General features: G+C 41.4%; 1 protein-coding gene across 4 annotated transcripts in view; it reads right to left on the reverse strand.

The window, feature by feature from the left end:
• LOC138178349 (uncharacterized) overlaps positions 1-18,740 on the reverse strand; it is a 303,819-nt gene that overhangs the window by 84,051 nt on the left and 201,028 nt on the right. For all 4 annotated transcript variants that reach the window (XM_069110111.1, XM_069110121.1, XM_069110102.1 and 1 more), the window contains exons 8-12: positions 7,715-7,808; positions 7,511-7,600; positions 6,967-7,056; positions 3,525-3,742; positions 2,831-2,969 (exon numbers count right to left, since the gene is read on the reverse strand). In XM_069110111.1, coding sequence (XP_068966212.1) covers positions 2,831-2,969; positions 3,525-3,742; positions 6,967-7,056; positions 7,511-7,600; positions 7,715-7,808 — 631 coding nt within the window. The remainder of the gene's footprint in view (positions 1-2,830; positions 2,970-3,524; positions 3,743-6,966; positions 7,057-7,510; positions 7,601-7,714; positions 7,809-18,740) is intronic.

Genomic DNA, 18,740 nt, shown 5'->3' on the forward strand with positions numbered 1-18,740 from the left:
AATCTCCGGTACTTTGTATGATGTTGCAAAGTTTAGATCAGCCGTTGATAGAATCGATAACAATCTTTGAATTCATAAAAAACTTTGGAGAATACTTAGAATGAAAGATAGAACAGAATCTGTAATTTTAAAATGTAAAATAATGTATCTCATTTAAATATAAAGGCATCGTAAACTAATACGGTGAATGAGCACCTTGTCCAATATCCTTTGTCATGTCTCTCCCATTAAATAACGCTTCGGTTAACGAGCTACATCTCGTAACGAGATTTAGCAGGGATAAGATTTCGGTCATCGATGCCATTGACCTCCTTAACGACACTAAGCAACTGACCGCGTCGATGAAAGTTATAAGAAAGTGATGGGAAACTTTAGACAGTACAGCTCACGTGGGTAACTCATGATGTCATTAGAGGGTCAGGAACTTTCTCAAAATGTTCGATATTAACCTGCTCAAATCACGACCGTGTGAATCTTGCGGCAATAAGCCCATCATCCGCTTCTTTTCGTTTCGTTTTACTTCCTCGTTGACCGATAGATTTTTTTAGATCGGTGATCGTAAAAATAACTCCTCTTCTGACACATTTAACCGATAGATCATAAATCAAATAGTACATTTTCATTCAACACTTTGTTTCATTTTATTCGATGACTGGACTTGCATGACTGGCGACTTCTTTCAAACAATATTGTGATTTATCGCGTTCATATTCCGTTACGAATTCTAAATTTGCACAAAACTTAACTCATTCTAACTCGCCAATGCAACGCCGGAAACCTGTCAATTCTATTTCAACGTATCGATCACTGTCAATGAAAAGTCATGATTTTTATGTAGAAAGTATAGATATTATTCAACACATATTAGATGACAAGTAAAAAAGTTATTGTTTGCTATGGTTTGACAATGACGTTAAAACAAAATTCGCACGGACTAAAATTTCATTCGTGACAATTTTTAAGGATGATACTATAATAATCGATAAAACTGGAAAGTAAACACTTCATACTCTCATCCTTCTTTTAGTCGTCCACATTATAAAAATTTGTGATTTATTAATTTATAGTTGCGAGTGTAACAACATTGTGACACCAAAACTGATTCAGTCACAGCAGATCAAATGAAATATCGAATAAGTCCTGACAAATGCTCGAAGGTCCACCACGTGGATCTCGGTCACGCAGAGATTACGTCACAAAAGAGTCAATACTACGCGCCATAGGTAAATTCCAGTTTCTAGATTCCCAGGATTCAGAAAAACACGTTTTACATCGTCTATATAGTTCCATCACGTAGGATCACGTGTTTCCGCTTGAAACGGAACCATCACATGTGCGTACACGCGAATCGTGTCGAGCCACATGTTCGTCGACGTGCATGCGCTGTGTACGACAAACTGATTACACGTTTAATTAGCATAATACAATGAGCCATCGCAAATAACACGGTTCCGCCTGGTCATTAACCGCCGATTCATGGCCCGCGAGGGATTATTATAAACAATGAGAGGAGGAGTGCACCGATCGTGATTAATTTTCCAATACGAACAGTAATTTACTTAATATATCTCGTTGCGTCATTTGTTTCGCGACATTTACCTCCTAAAGGTAAGATTTATCTAGAGAAAATCAAATTCTGGAAATCTATTAATTTACTAAAAAATTTGATACTGTAGAACTTTGTTAAAAATTACTTCATATGTCAAGGAAAGTATAACAAAAAAGGATTCGTTTAAAAATTTCTTATTTTATAAAAGAGATCAGAACAATTCGGTTTTCTTTCACGTGCTCCTTTTAGATATCTATGTAACGATCTCGAAACGTCGATCTACTTCTAATTCGCGATATGTCACGCGTTCGCACGACGTAGCTCCAGGCATTAAAGTCTTTTCCCCGAGGGAGCCATTCACGTCCAGTCGTAACCTTCCAATCCATCTCGTCTAAAACCCAGCGAGAAATTACGAAACTCGATCCTCCTTCCGCGATCCATCGCTATAATCGAACGATTCCCACAGCGCTAGCCTAGTCGTCGGCCGTTTAACGACCCAGCGACGTTCCATTATCGATTATGCTCGGTTATGTGCAAACACTCCCTCGCGAATGACCATGATAACGCCGCGTGTCGAATAGGGACACGGCTAATCGCACTCGCGATTTCCATGCGTCTTATACACCACGATCATCAACCATGGAACAACCAGGAGACTGGAACATGACGTGTATTTGATGACTTTACATAAACGAGATCGAATCTTTGATTTGAAACTGTTGAAGATATGAGAAACTAGGTTAAGTCGAAAGAGTTTCTAAGAAGAAAGGACCTGTGATGGAGGAAACAAGGTGCAAACGTCTTGTTCAATTTGACGAGGATCGCTCGATGAGGATGTAGTAGCAGAAGTTGCTTCGATCAGTGAAATTGGATAACCATGTGATTTTTTTAGGTGAAAGTAGAGGTATAAAGAATCCTTTGTCTATTTGGCTGGTCTGGATGGTAAGAATTTTTCGACGTCTATTTTATTTTCTATAGCTGACTGAACGGATGAGTGAATTGAGAAACACAGATTTTAGAGATTCGAGACTTTCACAGTCATTGAGTGTAATATCCCGAAGATATTATTAAGATATAATCTAACGTTTAATATCTTTCGATGGCCTACACACTGATCAAAAAATTAGGAAAAGAAATCTTGATTTTGATCGTTTCTCCACCTTACAAAATTTTTTTAAGAGGAACATAGAAAACGACCTGAGGCGGAAGACCAAAAAAATTCTCTAGTACTACGTAATCTTCAGCAGCCAAAAATCATTGGAGTTGCATAATATTACTTACCTCATGCGCCTGATCCTCGATGCTCCTGAGAACCGCGAGATTCCGAATAGTGGCGCGTCGGGTCTCGAACGACGATTCCAGCCTGGTGGCTGCGTTTCCCACTTCCTCCACTAATCTCCGTGCGCGTTTCACCGACAATCTGAAAAGATAAAAGAGAGGCGTCGTGATCGCGACGCACCGTTAGGAATTCCCTAGTGGCTAGGTTATCGCTAACGAAACATCGAACGCTAACCCGCCGCCGCTCGTCTCTTCCATACGCGAGTGGGCGCTAACACGACACAAACGTTATCGTCATCGTTATAAAACGTACCCCATCACGGTTTCCCGTCCACGTAGAACGTGGCGCCGAGAAATATATTCGCCATCGCGACCTAACTCTACGACCAAACTCTTCGAGCTTCGAAGAAACGACGACGGCGAGAATCATTGCATATGCACGTCGTTCAAAGAAACCGCGAAGAGGATCGTTTCTTCGACACGAGAAATTAATAGGCGAGTCGATAGCTATTTTATGAACGTGCGGAGGAGAGATCCGCTGGACAATTAAAGCGGAACGAGCGGATGTAAAGACACGCGCGAGGGAAACGGGAACGAACGACAATAAGCTCGAGTAATGTATCGATCGGTGTCCTCGCAAGTGTCTTGCTTGCGGCGAGATTCGCGCGCTTTCTAACGCGAATCGTTGCTCTCTAACCTAACGTGCTCAAGGTGCAAAAGCGATGCCGCGCGTTCCTCCAGCGAGGTGATCGCCTCCTCGGCATCTCTCGACGTTCTTCTCAATGTGGGGTCCGTCAGGAGCCGACCGAGAGGCGTCAACGTGCCAGATAGACTGCTGCATTCCTTCAACTCCGACATCTCGAGGGCCAGCCTGCGTCCTGCCGCCTGCCATTCCGTCATTAGTCCATCGTATTCCTGTAGGATAATATTAGGTTCGTGAGACGAGTGAAAAGTAGTGTCCATTATATTTGTTGGATATATTTCTTTATGCCTTTCTTCGGCAAGAGTTGAGTGACGAAGAATGCAGAACAGATATTTTTAATTGGTAGTTTAGTTGATACCTTTGTTGTAATTACTCGTTGTAGATCCCAGGGTTGAATCTTATTTGAGTGAGATATTTGGAAAATTAGTATTCTAATAATATAATATTAGTTATTTTGAGATAATTATACGTTGGTCGGTATGAATGTTTCCTGAAGTAATTTCGCCCAGGTTTATAAATTCTTCATCGATTACAAATTCCTATCCCTTGAAATCATTCGTGCGCAAATGCGGTACGTGCTTTTATGCTGACTAGTATCCGGGGACACTTTATAACATTCTTCCACTGAAAGGTCGCGTGGTAGACTATAATATTATACAGTGTGGCGCAAAATAACTATTACCTTACGTGTAAATATATTTTGTGAATAACATCCAGATGCCGTCCACTGAGCGTTCCTAATTTTTTAAACGTTTATCCCAAGCTAAACGGTTCTAATAACCGTTAAGTTTGAAAGAGCCTAACGGACTTAGGATGATATATCGTTCAGAGTAATTAGAAGTATCAGTTAAAGAGAATAACGAAAAATTATAAATATGCCAAAGTCATTTGTTACATTTCTCGAGAGCATTTTACGCTGATTTTAATTAAGTGAATTTTAATGGGCCTTTCGAAGATATGGAAGTTTGCTATGATTAAGAAAATTGATTGCTGATCACTAAAGATCACTAAAAGATATCTAATGGATGTTTATATTTTGGGAATGATAGTAGAAGGATGGAAGAGATGAACGAAAAAATAGTATGTAAGATTGTACAATCCTTATATGCTTTCTCGCCATAGTCATAAACCAGAAATTGCTATCCATTAACTCTGCAATACTACACCTATATCTGATCTCATTACTACTATAACGAGGGTCTGATTATCATAACCATTAAAATAAGTGAAAGTAGAGATTAAACGTCTGGAAGAATATAATTTTATTAACGTAACATCCATTTCAAACGAAAACAGCATCAAACCCGGGACTGAATAGTCCTAAAAAGAATAAATAACAGAGAGCCATCTCTTAGAAGTAAGTAGAGAATTCAGTACTCATTATAGTACTTTAGAATTAGCTCAGACTGAACACGTGTTCTACTCTAGTTATCAATCACCACCATTTAATCTCTCTTCCACTAACGACATTATGATATGCTTGGGTTCGACGATTCCTTGCGAACGAGAAAGTTTGAAATTTTCAAGCGTACGCCAACGATGTTACACGAACGCCAGTTATTCGACCACGCACAACGAAGGTTCGTTCCCAACATACTTCGTGAAAGAGGCAGGCGAGCAGGAACGACAAGACGAGTCCTTACTTTCCGCCAAAGAATCCTGCAGCTATGTTTCTGCCTATCTCAACGATGATCACGAGCCGACCGTTATTTATGAACATTTTCCATCGGCGAAATTTTCTCCTTGTAACGTTTCCCGATCGATTATCTCCAGCAAGGTCGCGAATAACTGTTGTAAAGTCGGTTCACCTTCGATCGGCATCGCTTTATCGACCGACAGACCGATAGAATTCGCCCATTGTGCCATTTACGTTCGCACAATGGCCGGAATAATTGCTGCGAAGTCGTTGAGCCACGAAGGACGACGTACAGGCCATGAAGACGGAGAGAAAAGAAATTTTGTTTCGTTTTATACTGAACGAAGTTGGAGTTCTTTGAATAAGCTCTACAGATTCTAATTGATAAATTTTGGCAGAATAGCACGATCGATCTGATAATTGCGTAACTTTGTAGTTCAAATAATCTTCGACGTGTATCGAAATATTATATATTTGAAATTCTCCAAAACAAAGTAACTTACAACAATTCATCGTTGTCGCGTATGATACGATACTAACGGGGGGTTAAATATTCAAATCTGATAATACCTTTAATCGTTCACTTTCGAGCAAACATTCAATTACCATACAACCTAACCCATTCGAAAGACACGAATCAGACTTAATCGATTGTAATTGCACAGTGCAAGGTGAAGATCGTATAAATCTCTGGATGCACAGTCTACAATCTCCCAATCTCCTCTGAAACCGCCACCTAACGAAACCGTATCACAGCCCGAAGACACCCATGCCACTCAATTACCCGAACGAATGCTTAATTCACGTCAAAACATTCGTTCTACTGGATCGGTGCGTGTATACAGACGCATGTCGCGGGCGAAAAAAATTGCGAGGGCCGTGACGAATTGCGATCACGATACCAGGCGCGACGAAGACGCGCCGCGCGTCTCCTTTTTTCCTTGGCTTTAACGGGACCCATTAAAACGCCATTAAGCGCGCGGCCGTGGGTTGAGAGCCACGGATAAATTGGTAACATCGGTCAGTGCCACCAGTCGCAGGATAAATTCTCCGACAATAATTGCGCCGCGACTCGAGAGAGCACCAGGCCCCGGCACAATTATTCCGCTCACGGTCGCCCGTTCATTTTTCATCGAACCTGCCGAATCACCGTCGTGACACTCAGTCAACCGGCCTGGGCGAAATTTCTGTCCCTCCGATTCTGTCTCTGTTTTTTTTTCCACCGTCCTACCGTCAGAGGACATCGTCGAGGCGCGATCGTTTTCGGAAGCAATTTGTCGCAACACGGATTCAGACGGATGAGCCTCCACTGAATTGCCTGTCACTGGTCGAATTGCTCGCTCGTTACTGGGTGCTTGGCTGGATTATAAGTTTGGTGTGTGTTGTACAATGTTTGGATGTCAGGATTCTTTTGGTAGAGATCAGGGAATTTTACTGGGATGACATAAGGTTTGATATAATACGGGCAGGAAAGGAAGGGAATCGGTGAAGTGCGGGATTTACTAAGAAAAATCATCAGCGAGATTAGGCTGGTGGATGCGACTGTAGGAAGGGAGAGATTAGCGAATTCTTTCGAGAATGTGTTTTTTGATATACGAATGCAAGGGGGTTGTTACAGTATAATCGCCGCTAGAGAAATAGCTACATGGTAAATTATTGTATCATTAATGCTGCCCTTTATCTCCCCTAACATCTTTGAAGTGGACATATATACATACAAGCGAGTCACTCACAGCGAAGAAACACTGCAGAACGAAACGAGAAACCCTCGAGAATTAAATGGAACGAAGCTTTGGTTACCTTATAAAACGCGATCCACTGAGCCTGGTCGTGGTTCTGTTCTCGCCTGGGAATGTGCTCTCTCAAAGCGCCCTCATCCACGACGATCGTCTGAAAGCAAAATCGGAAACGCTTTTAACTCCTCGACAAGATAAATGACTCTTGCAACAGTGTCTCCGAAAATCGTACTCGAAAGGAAACCGTTTCCTTTCTTCTCGTTGAGAACTGTGCAATCGAGACGTCCAAACGAAACGCGTTACCAATAGAGGAATAACGTTTTCACCGTGGAATTGGGACTGAGCAAACAATGACCACGTTTGAACATAAGTTATATTCAAGACAATTGCTTAATCCTTCCACTGCGAAGGACACGTGTGCACGTTCAAGTATCCATGGAGATCGTTCGTTATATAGGAATGTTATTGTAATTAATTTATGTCGATAGAGTTAATATTGTTTCTGTAGAATCTTTCAATAGGAATAAAAATCATTCACTCTTCAATTTTCAAACTCTTCGATTTAGTTTAAATAATATTAGTAGGATAATAAAATCAAGTGTGCTTACCTTAACGCGACTCAGAGGTAACTGGGAATCGGTTGACTCTTCGGCGACAAAGTTCTGCAGAAGCAATGCTTGAGAAACATTTACTCGTCCCTGAAAAACAACAATCATTCCCTTCAAACTAATCTCTCGTCCAATTTACTTCATCTCGTCATAGATAAAGACAAGAATAAAAATTACATAAAACTACGAGATTAATTGCTTTACCTGCAAAAGAGTGAGAACCTTGTCGAGAAATTCCAAGCACTCCGGGACGTATCCACGAACCAGAAGGGTGAATCCGTTCTTCGCGACATCGGAGCTGAAATCAGAAGAGAAACGAGATCAGTTCGATGACGAGGAACCGTTTCTGGCAGATGATGAAATAAATTGCACGGGATAAATTATCGAGACATTCCGTGCATACGCGTGAGTCACCGTGATACGGTAGTCCGACGCTTGACAAGATCTCCCACGTGAAGCGGCGTGTCGCCGCGATTTCTCCTCCGAGTCATGCTCAGAGAGTGAAACGAGTCATTCGTCGTGTCGACACGTTCGCGCGCCGATTATGTGCGCTCGAAGATACGACCCGATCCACCGACGGGCCGCTCGATCGTTTCACTCTGACCTTCGTGGCGGATAATCCAGTAATTTTCTTCCCTGCATTTCTTCTCAAGTGTATCGCAGTTGTTAATGCGTATAATGATCCCCTGATTGCAAACAAGTTTCTTTTCCAGATTTTTAATATGATAGTAGATTGTGTTAGTAAATTTCACTTTGTAATATCTTGTTTAGCAGATTTTGAAATTATAAATCATTCGATAAACAATTCGATAATTATCACCTTCGTTTAATAGTATTTATGAATATACTTCAAAAAAATGGAGCTTAAGTAGAAAATTGTTTTATCTATCAAATATAAAGTGTATTGCACTTTGAATATCTTGTATATTCTTGCATAAATAAAAATCCGCACTGTAGTAATTGTACATATCTATTTATGTCTGTCCTAAGTGCACTAAGTGTCCTGTGATTTATGAACAGTAAAATAAATAACAGTATGCATCATTGGCGCGAATAAAGGATTCGCACGAACGCGTCAAATGTTAATCAAACAATTCGAAGCGTGAAACGTACCACGAATATATCGCGTGTCCCTTCGTGAAATCGAACTCGAGCTTTTCTAGAGCACTTTTTGACATCTTCCCACGGAGAACGATCGTAGGCCTACGAGACCCATAATTAACCCAGTCTGTTCCCCGGTACTTTTATTCCTGTCATGCACATGTGTACTTAGAGGGAACGTTTCACTCGAGGCACCGAGGGATCATATTAGAGTATCGAATGAAGGAAAAGCGTATCACGATCCTCTGCATTAAGCTGTGACACGTGGGTGGTTCGCGTAAGTATGCAGCGTTTCTCACGCGGCTCCAGTGGCAGTGGAGCCCCCTCCGCGTCCCTCGACCCCTTTTCATACACATAGTAATCATGCATCCACTTCACAGTGGCGTATGCACTGCTTACAATGCCGTTCTTTGTATATTGCGATCGCTTTAATCCGTCTCCAGCCCCGTTTCGCCGTGCTAGCTTTCATGCCCCTCCACCTTTCCATTGACAAACAAAAATCGTGCAACCACCGACACTTTCGTTCTTGTTCTTGAGACTGCCAACCAAGGAATTAACCCGACCAGACGGTATTCAAACTTTTCCTTGCGTTCAATTCTTCGCACGGTTAATTAAATATAATTAAAGTTCTTCGAGTACAATGTTCAATATGTTGAGAGCGGAAGGAAAGGTTTTGTTACACGGCCCAAATATATACTTTAGAATTCAATTCAAGAACGTTTGAAAGAATTTAATATTCAAAAAAGTATCGACGATCCTCGAGTAATATATTAAAAAACAGAATTCGACACTTACCATAATCTCAATAGAAATACTTTAACGTTCTGCTTTTTGTGACTATCCCTGTATAGCTTTCAACGTTGAATATCCTCTAAATAATAGTAAGAAGATATCCCTCAGCAAAGACACTGTCCTCGAAGAATTCATCGAAGCGATGGTAAGCAGGAAGATTGGTTCGATACCTATCGGATAGCACAGGTTTGCGTCGTCCTCTTCCACTCGAATCCGTATTTATTGAATTTACGGGCTGTTCTCATGCACGGTAATGATACGTTCACAGCCTCACGGAATAGTTAGTCACGCGTTTCCCTGAACCGTCGATCGATTCGATAAGCCAAACTGATTTTTCCGTGACTACATTCGTGATCGCACGAAGGGACACAGAGTCTAATTGGATAGTATAAGTAACAGTGTCAAGGCATAGAGGACGATGGAATAGCATAGACGTGAGTGATTTAGGTTCGTTAAAAGGCACTTCCATTAAATGTAGAGAGAAAACTATAATTTACATCAAAATTTACGTCCCCTGCAAAAAGCTTGTACATGAAATATCACATTAGCTTGTCAATTCCTAACATGATCGACACTTGAGAGACAAATCGAGGAACCACCTGTTTGAATATTTACGATCCATAACTTCAGGCCACCGCAAACAAATGTCAACTGCCTAGGAAACCGTAACTAGCCTTTCGAAAGAAGAATTCCAAAACGAACCAGGAAACCATGGAAGTGCTGAGAATTCAACCTAACCCAAGACATTCCACGTTTAACCTCCGAAACAGAGACCGCAAACGTTGAAATAGCGTTTGCGCGTGCGTCACCACGATTTCCATAGAAAATTCTCTTATAGGCAGCGTGTGCAGTCGCTCTCAATTAACCTCCAGGATCGTTTGTCGAGTAAACGAGTCACCGTAACTGTGACACGTGGATTTACAATTCGATCGTAACTGTCGGCCACCGCTACGCCACTGCCCACTCTCTTAGAAGAAACGCATTAGCAGCATTGTAAGCCTGGATGTTACTGGTCAAATAGCGTGTTTGAAATCGCAATAGACCATCCTATGTGTACTTAAAACCGCAGCCGTTCGTGCGGACTGGGTTAAAGGAGTGGAGACCTCGATTTTCTCAAATTTTTCCAATTTTTAATCTTTTCATAAGTGTGCTCTCCTTCTGATTTTCTTTTTTTTCTAATCTTCTCCTTTTTATATCTTTATCGTCGATATAAAAGTAGGGTGCTCTGTAAAGAATGTACATTATCTTGGATTCGGCTTCTAGCGACGTACGCGATGCTCCAGTTTGTGGTTTGTTAGAATCGAGGGTACTGGAGTTTCGTAGAAAACCGATTAGCTCGATTAGAGTATCGTACTGAAACTGGTACTGGTTAGACAGTTATTTACGCGTTATTAACAGTGCAGATCTGCTGAGTTCAGTGCTGAGTGTTTAAATTAATATGCAAGAAAAAAACAATCAAAGGAAACGCGACACCTGGTAGGACAGTGCATAGTTCTCAGGTCGTGACAACGATAAAAACTTTTACGTAATTGCGATATTGTCGTGGAATGTATGCAAATTAGTATCATCTTCGTAGAGAAATTTGCCAACGACGATGTCAGGACAATAGTCCATTAGCATCGAAAGATATATGAATTATTCTTGGATATTTTTAGAATTGTTATCGAGGAGATAAGTAGCACGAACAACATTCGTTTATGTTAGTTTATTCTATCTGTAATTTCTTTCTCTTTTTTATAATATATAAGAGAAAATTATAGAAAGTGAAAGTAAAATTCAATCAACGGTTGCTAACATGGTCAACTGATATTTCTGCAAATGAAATGCGAAATACGAAACCATCGTGGGATTTATAAGTGGAGCATCAAGTTCAAAGAATTACGACCTATTAAACCTCGCATATCTGTCTATGGCTAAAATTTAAGGCCAATATACATACTTATTACGTTCTAATGTTGTATGCACATCGTTTCAGATATTCGTTTCCTCGTTAGTAAACGATACTGTGCGTTTCCATGTTAGTTTCACTTCTACACTTACGTATAACGTGTAACTACACTTTTGCATGAATATTCCCGATTCAAAGTAATTCGAGTGCTTCGTGTTGAAAAAGATATAAAAAAATTGTATCGTTTTTGATAGTTGTCGAATGATATACGCAATAGAGTTTCGATAAGGCTACCGCGTTTGTGCAACCTGTCGTTCGACATCAACTCATTTAAAATTCCGATAAGAGGGCATTCATGTCCCATTGACACGACGATTGTCGGGCGAAACGCTCCGTCGAGCTCTTAATATGCCTGTAGCGACCAATCAACATACAAATCTCCGCATTGAAATCACAGACAGTTCGATAAGTAGAAGCAGAACTCCGTGTTCTGACCAATGTACTTCACCTATGCCAGTCGAGCATGCAATAACATCATGCTGCACACGCCAACTATGTATACATATTGTATGTTGAACAGTCGGCGAAGTATATAGACGTTCATTGTTTCTCAGAAATCACAAAATATGGGATTAATTCATGAACCAGTTCTACTCTTCTTTGTTCAAGCAATAGCAAAGTTTCTAAGTTCACGTCCAAGCACATAAATTGGAAAGATATACGATACACTGTTCCCTATTATTCTATAGCCTCGTACGATATTTCCCATAGAAGCGATTTCCTTTATTACCTATCATTAACTTAATCAACTACGACCACTAAAGAGTCCAATTGGCATTTCCAGATGCACTTCCCAAATTCCTCTATCTCCAACGTCTCGACCCTAGCTCCCAAAAACTTCACTCTTGCCCTATCGATCTACACACACAAGTACAAATTCACTACGATCTAAAGTACCGCCACTTGAAGAAATCAGCGTTCCACCATCGGCATCCAGAGACCAGAAAGGATCCCCCTAATCTCGAAATCTTAAATAACGACAGGGGTGCTTAACAATCCGGCGAAACAGAGTCAAAGCAACCGAAGCGAAAAAAGGTAGAGAAAGAACACTATAGAGAAGGATGTAATACATGGGAGGAAAACGAGCGAACGGTAGGAAAAGAGATGCTCGAATATCTGATACGATCTTGGAAGTGGGTCGACAAACTGCAGTTCTAGATCTTGGTCCTGCGGGGAAAAGCGAGATAGCAACGAGGGACGTTTCGCCGAACCCGTTACTCGTTACCATCGAACACGAGGGTGGTTGGGAGACGCGGGAGGGACGATCAGAGCCCGATGGTAGGAGCTTGGCTAAAAGGATTGATGCACGTCCATAACTCATGCAGAAATGCGGTCAGGTGCACAACTGGATCGGCCAACAGATCCCCCGCGATCCTATCGTCGTGCAATCTCCGGACTTCGTGACTCCCTCTCGAGCGATATGCGATATGCGACGAGGTGCCAGCTGCACGGATAGTTTTGAGTTTAAACCGCTATCGTGCCGGTGAGCCGACTAATTGTTAGGAGAGTTTGATGCGGATTATTAAGTAGCTGGGATATGAGGATTGAAAGGAATTTCATTTGTGATGGGATTTTAAAGATTTGATTAATTGTGCTAGGTATAGGTACTGATACGATGGATTGTTCATTAATTACGTTTCAAAATTTTTCGAAAATTTTATTTAAGTGGTGAGTTAGATGCACATGAACAAATTGCAGTTGCAAACGAAGATGTCTGACATATGATAAATAGTAGATGTAGACAGATGAAATAAACATAAATTGTAAACAAAGAGAATATGCAAATAAAGAAGTATGGGGAAAAGAAAGTGCGAATAAACAAAAGGATTGCGAACAAATAGACGATCGAAATCGCGAATGCACCGCAATCTCGCAAGGACACGTGGCGTATTTCAGAACTTTCGCCACTTCACCCTCGATCTCCGCGAGATCGAGGCGTGTTCTTCGTGCAAGCACGATCCTATTTTTCCGGTTCTAGCCACGCGACAGGTTTCGCCCACAGAATCTAGGAAGCAGCTGATAGAAGTGAAAATCCTCGACCTTGGACCAATAAATCGCGACAACCGGTAATTAACAGAGGCGCTCTGCTATCGCTGCAACGTTGATACGGTAAATGATACCTCTCCTAGTTAGACTGTCCATTTGACACACAGCTTTCTTTCATTAACGAACAAGTTCCATTAATGCGTGACGATTTACGCCAGGTAGATTTTTCAGTGGAATAGAAAATGTGGGACAAGTTTTTTCCGTACTATGGTAACTGTTAGAGGAGTTGAACGTTTTTCATCGACGCTTGGATGATTTGTTTTTCTTACTGATTAATTGCTGAAAGCGTTCTCCTACCGGTATTAAGAATCTCAATCAATAAACAGCTGTATGAATATCTTGGATTCGACAGATTGAACTTTGTATTCGTCAACTAGAAGCCACTTATCATTCTCATATTTATTAAACATGTTTATCAAAGGGATTTAACTAACTTTGTTGAAGAGTAAAGATGTTCCGATATATTGGACATATATCCGCGGAAACAAAATTCCCAACAATTCATCAATCAAGTAATAAGTATGTCACTTTGCATAAGAAACACGAAATCACATACATCAGAACTTATTATCTCGGATGTATATTAATTATCGCCGCGTTTCAATCGACCCCAAGAGAAAATTGTTCTCTCCACGTCATTGAATTTGATCAACCATTTCGTAAAATACTTTACAAACCATCTAGGCAAGTTAAACTTCAATAAAAAAGATATATATATATATATATATATATATATATATATATATATATATTCATGTGAAAATTCAGAGATTAGCTTCTCACGTATTTTTCATTCTTTTATCTTTTATTTAGGGTCTGCTTCGAACTTGTTTTCCGAGTGATCGATCATCCGCTACATACGTAAGACAGACATCCAACAATTAACACGATATTCAAAGCAGACTTAATCTAAGTAAAAGGAAATAGAAAGTAAAAAATACGTGTGAAAATTCAGAGTTTCACACAAGATCCGTGTTTTGTCGTCGTACGATCAATAAATAATCTGCAGCCTGTATCCGCGAAGTAATCCGCCATCGATAGATTGGCCTACCGCTATGTCAACGTCGGTTTTGCGCTTTCCCACTGAGACTGCGCCGCGCGCCGCCACACTGCCAGAAAAAAGGTGACAAACGAGGAAAAACGCTAATGAATCCCGCGTAACCGGTACGTTGATTTATGGGGATCGTGTTCCGCTCAGAGGATCATTATGACACTGTTAGCTTTCGTCGGCGAATTCCAACGGCGCGGCGCCTGGTACTCGCGACTTTCCTCTTCGCTACTGCAGAATATAGACGACCGGCAATAATGGACACGCGTAAAGACCAGAAACTTTCGCAACCCCGACGACCTTCCGCGTACCCGTTTCAGGGATGCATCAGGTGAAAACGCACCATCGTGTTCGATTGTCTCCGATGATCGTGGGAAACGTTCGATCGTGGATCCTGAGCTGGTTGGTTTGTTCTATTATACCCTCAGTATATGTAGAAATAAGTAGCTAGTAATGAGGTACTGATAATTGATGGCTGGTTTTGGTGATTTCACTTTTATCCATCTAGCTGAATTTGTGCCGTGGGACAAATAATTCAGATAAATGGAGTTCGTTGATTCTTCCTATTGCCTATTACCTTTCGTTTACGTAATAGGAATTCACGTTGAAGTCAATAGATTCGATTAACTGGAGTTAATCGGGTATTCATTAAAATCTTGGTCGTTTTTTTGCGTTAAAAGATTCTTGTAACTTTATGGAACATCAAGGAAGTTTCGTATCAAACTGTATACCAAAGTATTATATCAAAGTATTCTCGCACTATTTTTGCATTTACTTATTCTCACAACTCTCTCCTGAAGAATCTTTTAAAAATGTATGGGAAAACTGCCGGTTTGAACATTATTTTTGCATATTGACGGAATATTTGCGCGATGACGCGTTCCAGACCTGATATTTGAAATTTCGCGTAAAGTCATTCCCATTCGCCATGAGAAAACGCCGTCAAGAGGCATTAATTGCATGTATTTTACATTCACGACGCATGTTATTAAGCGTTTATTATGTCCAATCTCGCAGAACATCGCTGTTCGGAATTCTTTCGTAATGATTGTCTCGCGATTCGAACTCACCTCCGATTTTCCGCATAATTCCGACCGTGGATGCCACAGAATTCCTCTTGATGACACGCGAAACTAATTCTTCTATCTAATTCCTACCATTTATTCTCACATGCTTTCTCAACTCTATTGGAAACACTGCTTTCTTGAAGAAGACGTAAATATTACCTTTTTAGCCCTTCGATCTTGTAGATATTCGCTATTCACCTTGTGCAACATCCAATGTTTTTTAAGCTCTCAAATTGATCTTAATAGAATCTTAACAAGACCGAAAGATTTCAGCAAAACACAGCTCCGACGAGGCCATTCACCTCGAATTTCCCATTTCCGCGCGCATGAAACGGCTGAGTAGATATCGAAAGATAGAAGGACGTTTCTCAAGAGGAGAGCCCCGGGGCGGAATATAGTTTCTTCTCTCTGCTGCTCGTCCGGTTGCACGGGGCATCATAAAGCCGCACGATTGACGATACCGCAATAGGCTGCCGTGGCTATCGTACGTGATATGTTTTACGAGCTGGGTAGCATGCGAACGCGGCCAAACGAGCGACCGATTCGAGAGGAAGAGGACCTTGCTTCGCGAATCCTACTCGGCCACATCCTTTACGATCGCCTTTCGATTCCTCCGACCCGCTGACAATCGACCAGAAGGCTTAGAGCTCGTCCCGATCGAAACGGTTCTTAATCGCGATCGACCGGCTAGAAAAAAACGCGTCCAGGGCGTTTACGGTCGCGGCACGGCTCGCTGCCGGGGTATCGTGCTCGTTTGCCGGCTTGGTACTAAATAATTCATCGGCCTGCTGCCGCTTTTGGATCGAAGCTTATGGGGTGGAAGCTGTTTTGTTGCTCGTTTAGATGTTCATCGCGCGGAAGGATCGAATTGCGTTTGTAAAGCTTGTGGCCCGCGATTTTCAGCTAAGTTCGAGATTCCGGTAGTACCATTTAAAACAATAAAATTAAAAAAAAAATGAAGATGGAGCATCCAAGACTCGAAAGAAATTTATGTGATTTTAATCGGTTAAGTTCTCCAAAATTAATAGCAGGAATAGATGTTTCGACGTAGCTCTTACAAAGATTGCTTCTGGGTTGTTGGAACTTTTCCGAAGATCGATCGAGTCCCATTGTGAGTATGGGAATAGAAGTCATGATTTTACTAATTGTGAAAGAGGGATGAAGAAAGAAAATTTTAAAACTCTCGATAATTTTGCCATTAAATATTCTCTCTGCTCTATCCAAGATATTCGTATTCTCAATCACAGCTCACGAATTCGATATAGTCGAGCTCCCCAAAGCTCGTCAGGGAAACCGCAATTTTCGAAGTGGTCATCAAAGAATCGTTGCGAAATGAAAAAGTCGCATCGGCTGCCAGAGATACGTAAAATATCGCCATACCGTACATCGATTCTCGATCAGGAAATTGCACGGCAGGCTATTGGAGTTGCTTCAATAGCGGGCAGAATTGGCAGAGATCCTAGGGTCTCGATCGATCGGAGAGCCGCGGCGGCTCGGTTAAACGGCACGGCAAGGATAGCAATAAAATAAATTGGCTTTATGCTCGATTCTTATCAATGAAATATGCACTTTCTCCGAACAATAGACATATTATGTAATGTGAAATATATTCAGTTTCCTCGTGTTGCACGCTTTCCTCGATACGCCGCGATAATGGACGATCGTTATTCAAAATTCTATTCCCCGACGCGTTAAGTGGCGCATGATTTACCGCCTTTCCCGTTCCACCGGGCCTTTATTCACCTACTCGCAGCACTGCGTGAACACCGTTTTAATGCCGTGCATCGATACGATCGAAAATTCGCCCAGCTCGCTCGCGGCGGCGAAAGAATTCGCCTGGAGAGAAAGGGCGACACCTGTTTCTCCGTTTCGATTATTTATCGCACCTCGGTACGGGCCGGACCAGAGACAATCTGCGCGTCGTTCGTCAGCTTAATTACCAGCGATTAGTAAATACAATGTGTACATGGTGTGAAATCGCGAGATAATAACTCGCGATTTCGACAGAGAAGAATAGAAGGCAGCGCGCGGAACATGGAAATTAATTTCTACGAACGTTTGTACGTAGGTAGAGTTTCACCTTTGGGAATTTATGCAAACAACGCGGTCGACGTACGGACATTGTGACAGAGTTTTCGTGGAAATATTAATGACACCATTAAAGTCAGTCGCTGAAGCAGCAAGCTTTCTAACGATCGACGTTGCTAGACGCGTGGTCGAAGTATCATACAAATTTCACGAACTCTGAACCACGTGAAGAGGACGTCGAACGAGGAAGGTCCTCGTTAGTCCTTCGAGACGATGGATTGATTGAAAATCCCGATAAGGCCGGTCGTTTATCAGCGTAATTGAATTATCGAGCAACAAGCACGGTAATTACCGACGATAGCCATTTTTCAACTGGATTCCGATTAGCCTCGGCCCAGTGGGCTAATTAGAAAAAACGTCGCGCCCTCGGTTAATTAATAACCGCGTCACGATTTGTCTCGCGGGACGGGCCATGCTCTGACGTCTAGGAAATTCGTAGTTGAAGCACGATATTCAAGTCGCGATTTTGCACCTTGTCCGTGATTACGGTGGGCGTGTCGTCGATGTCGCGGCCATGGAAAATTATAATTATTACGGAAACCGTCGTCGATCATGTTCGTCCGGCTGGAAAGCTCGTTCCTCGCCGAGTGGATTAATGAATCGCCGTTATTATTCCACGGTGATTGCCGAGAAAAGCGGTCATCGCAATATATCCTTGATTTCGAGCGTAACGCGTGAAAGATACGGATGGCGATGCTGCATAGCGAGTACTTATCGAATATCGGAAATCGATTAACGAAGTATCACGTTGGAATTATTATTTTCTATCTAGTAGCTTGTAACGAAATATGTCTTTATTTCTGGATATATTCTACAGTCTGTTTGTACATAGTTTCCTTATCGTGGGATACAAAGATATTAGATAATTTGTTAGGAGTAATGGAACTCGTTACAACCGGGGTTTCGTAAAAAGCGAATAGGAAACTTAGTAGAAAGATGGCAAAAATGTTGAAAATAAAGGAAAATACACCGATGATTAATTACCGGTACAGATACTTGTTCCTTTTCACCTAATGAACACTCCCATTCATAACTCACCCGACACCTGACATTTTACAGATATGGCACAATTTACTTTCCTTTATAACGTAAATAGTTAACCAGTGTCAACTTTATTCTCCTAGCGTGAAATTAATTTGT

The sequence above is a fragment of the Bombus flavifrons genome, chromosome 1 (assembly GCF_040668555.2).
Source record: "Bombus flavifrons isolate JBK064 chromosome 1, iyBomFlav1_principal, whole genome shotgun sequence".
Taxonomy (NCBI): Eukaryota; Metazoa; Arthropoda; class Insecta; order Hymenoptera; family Apidae; genus Bombus; species Bombus flavifrons.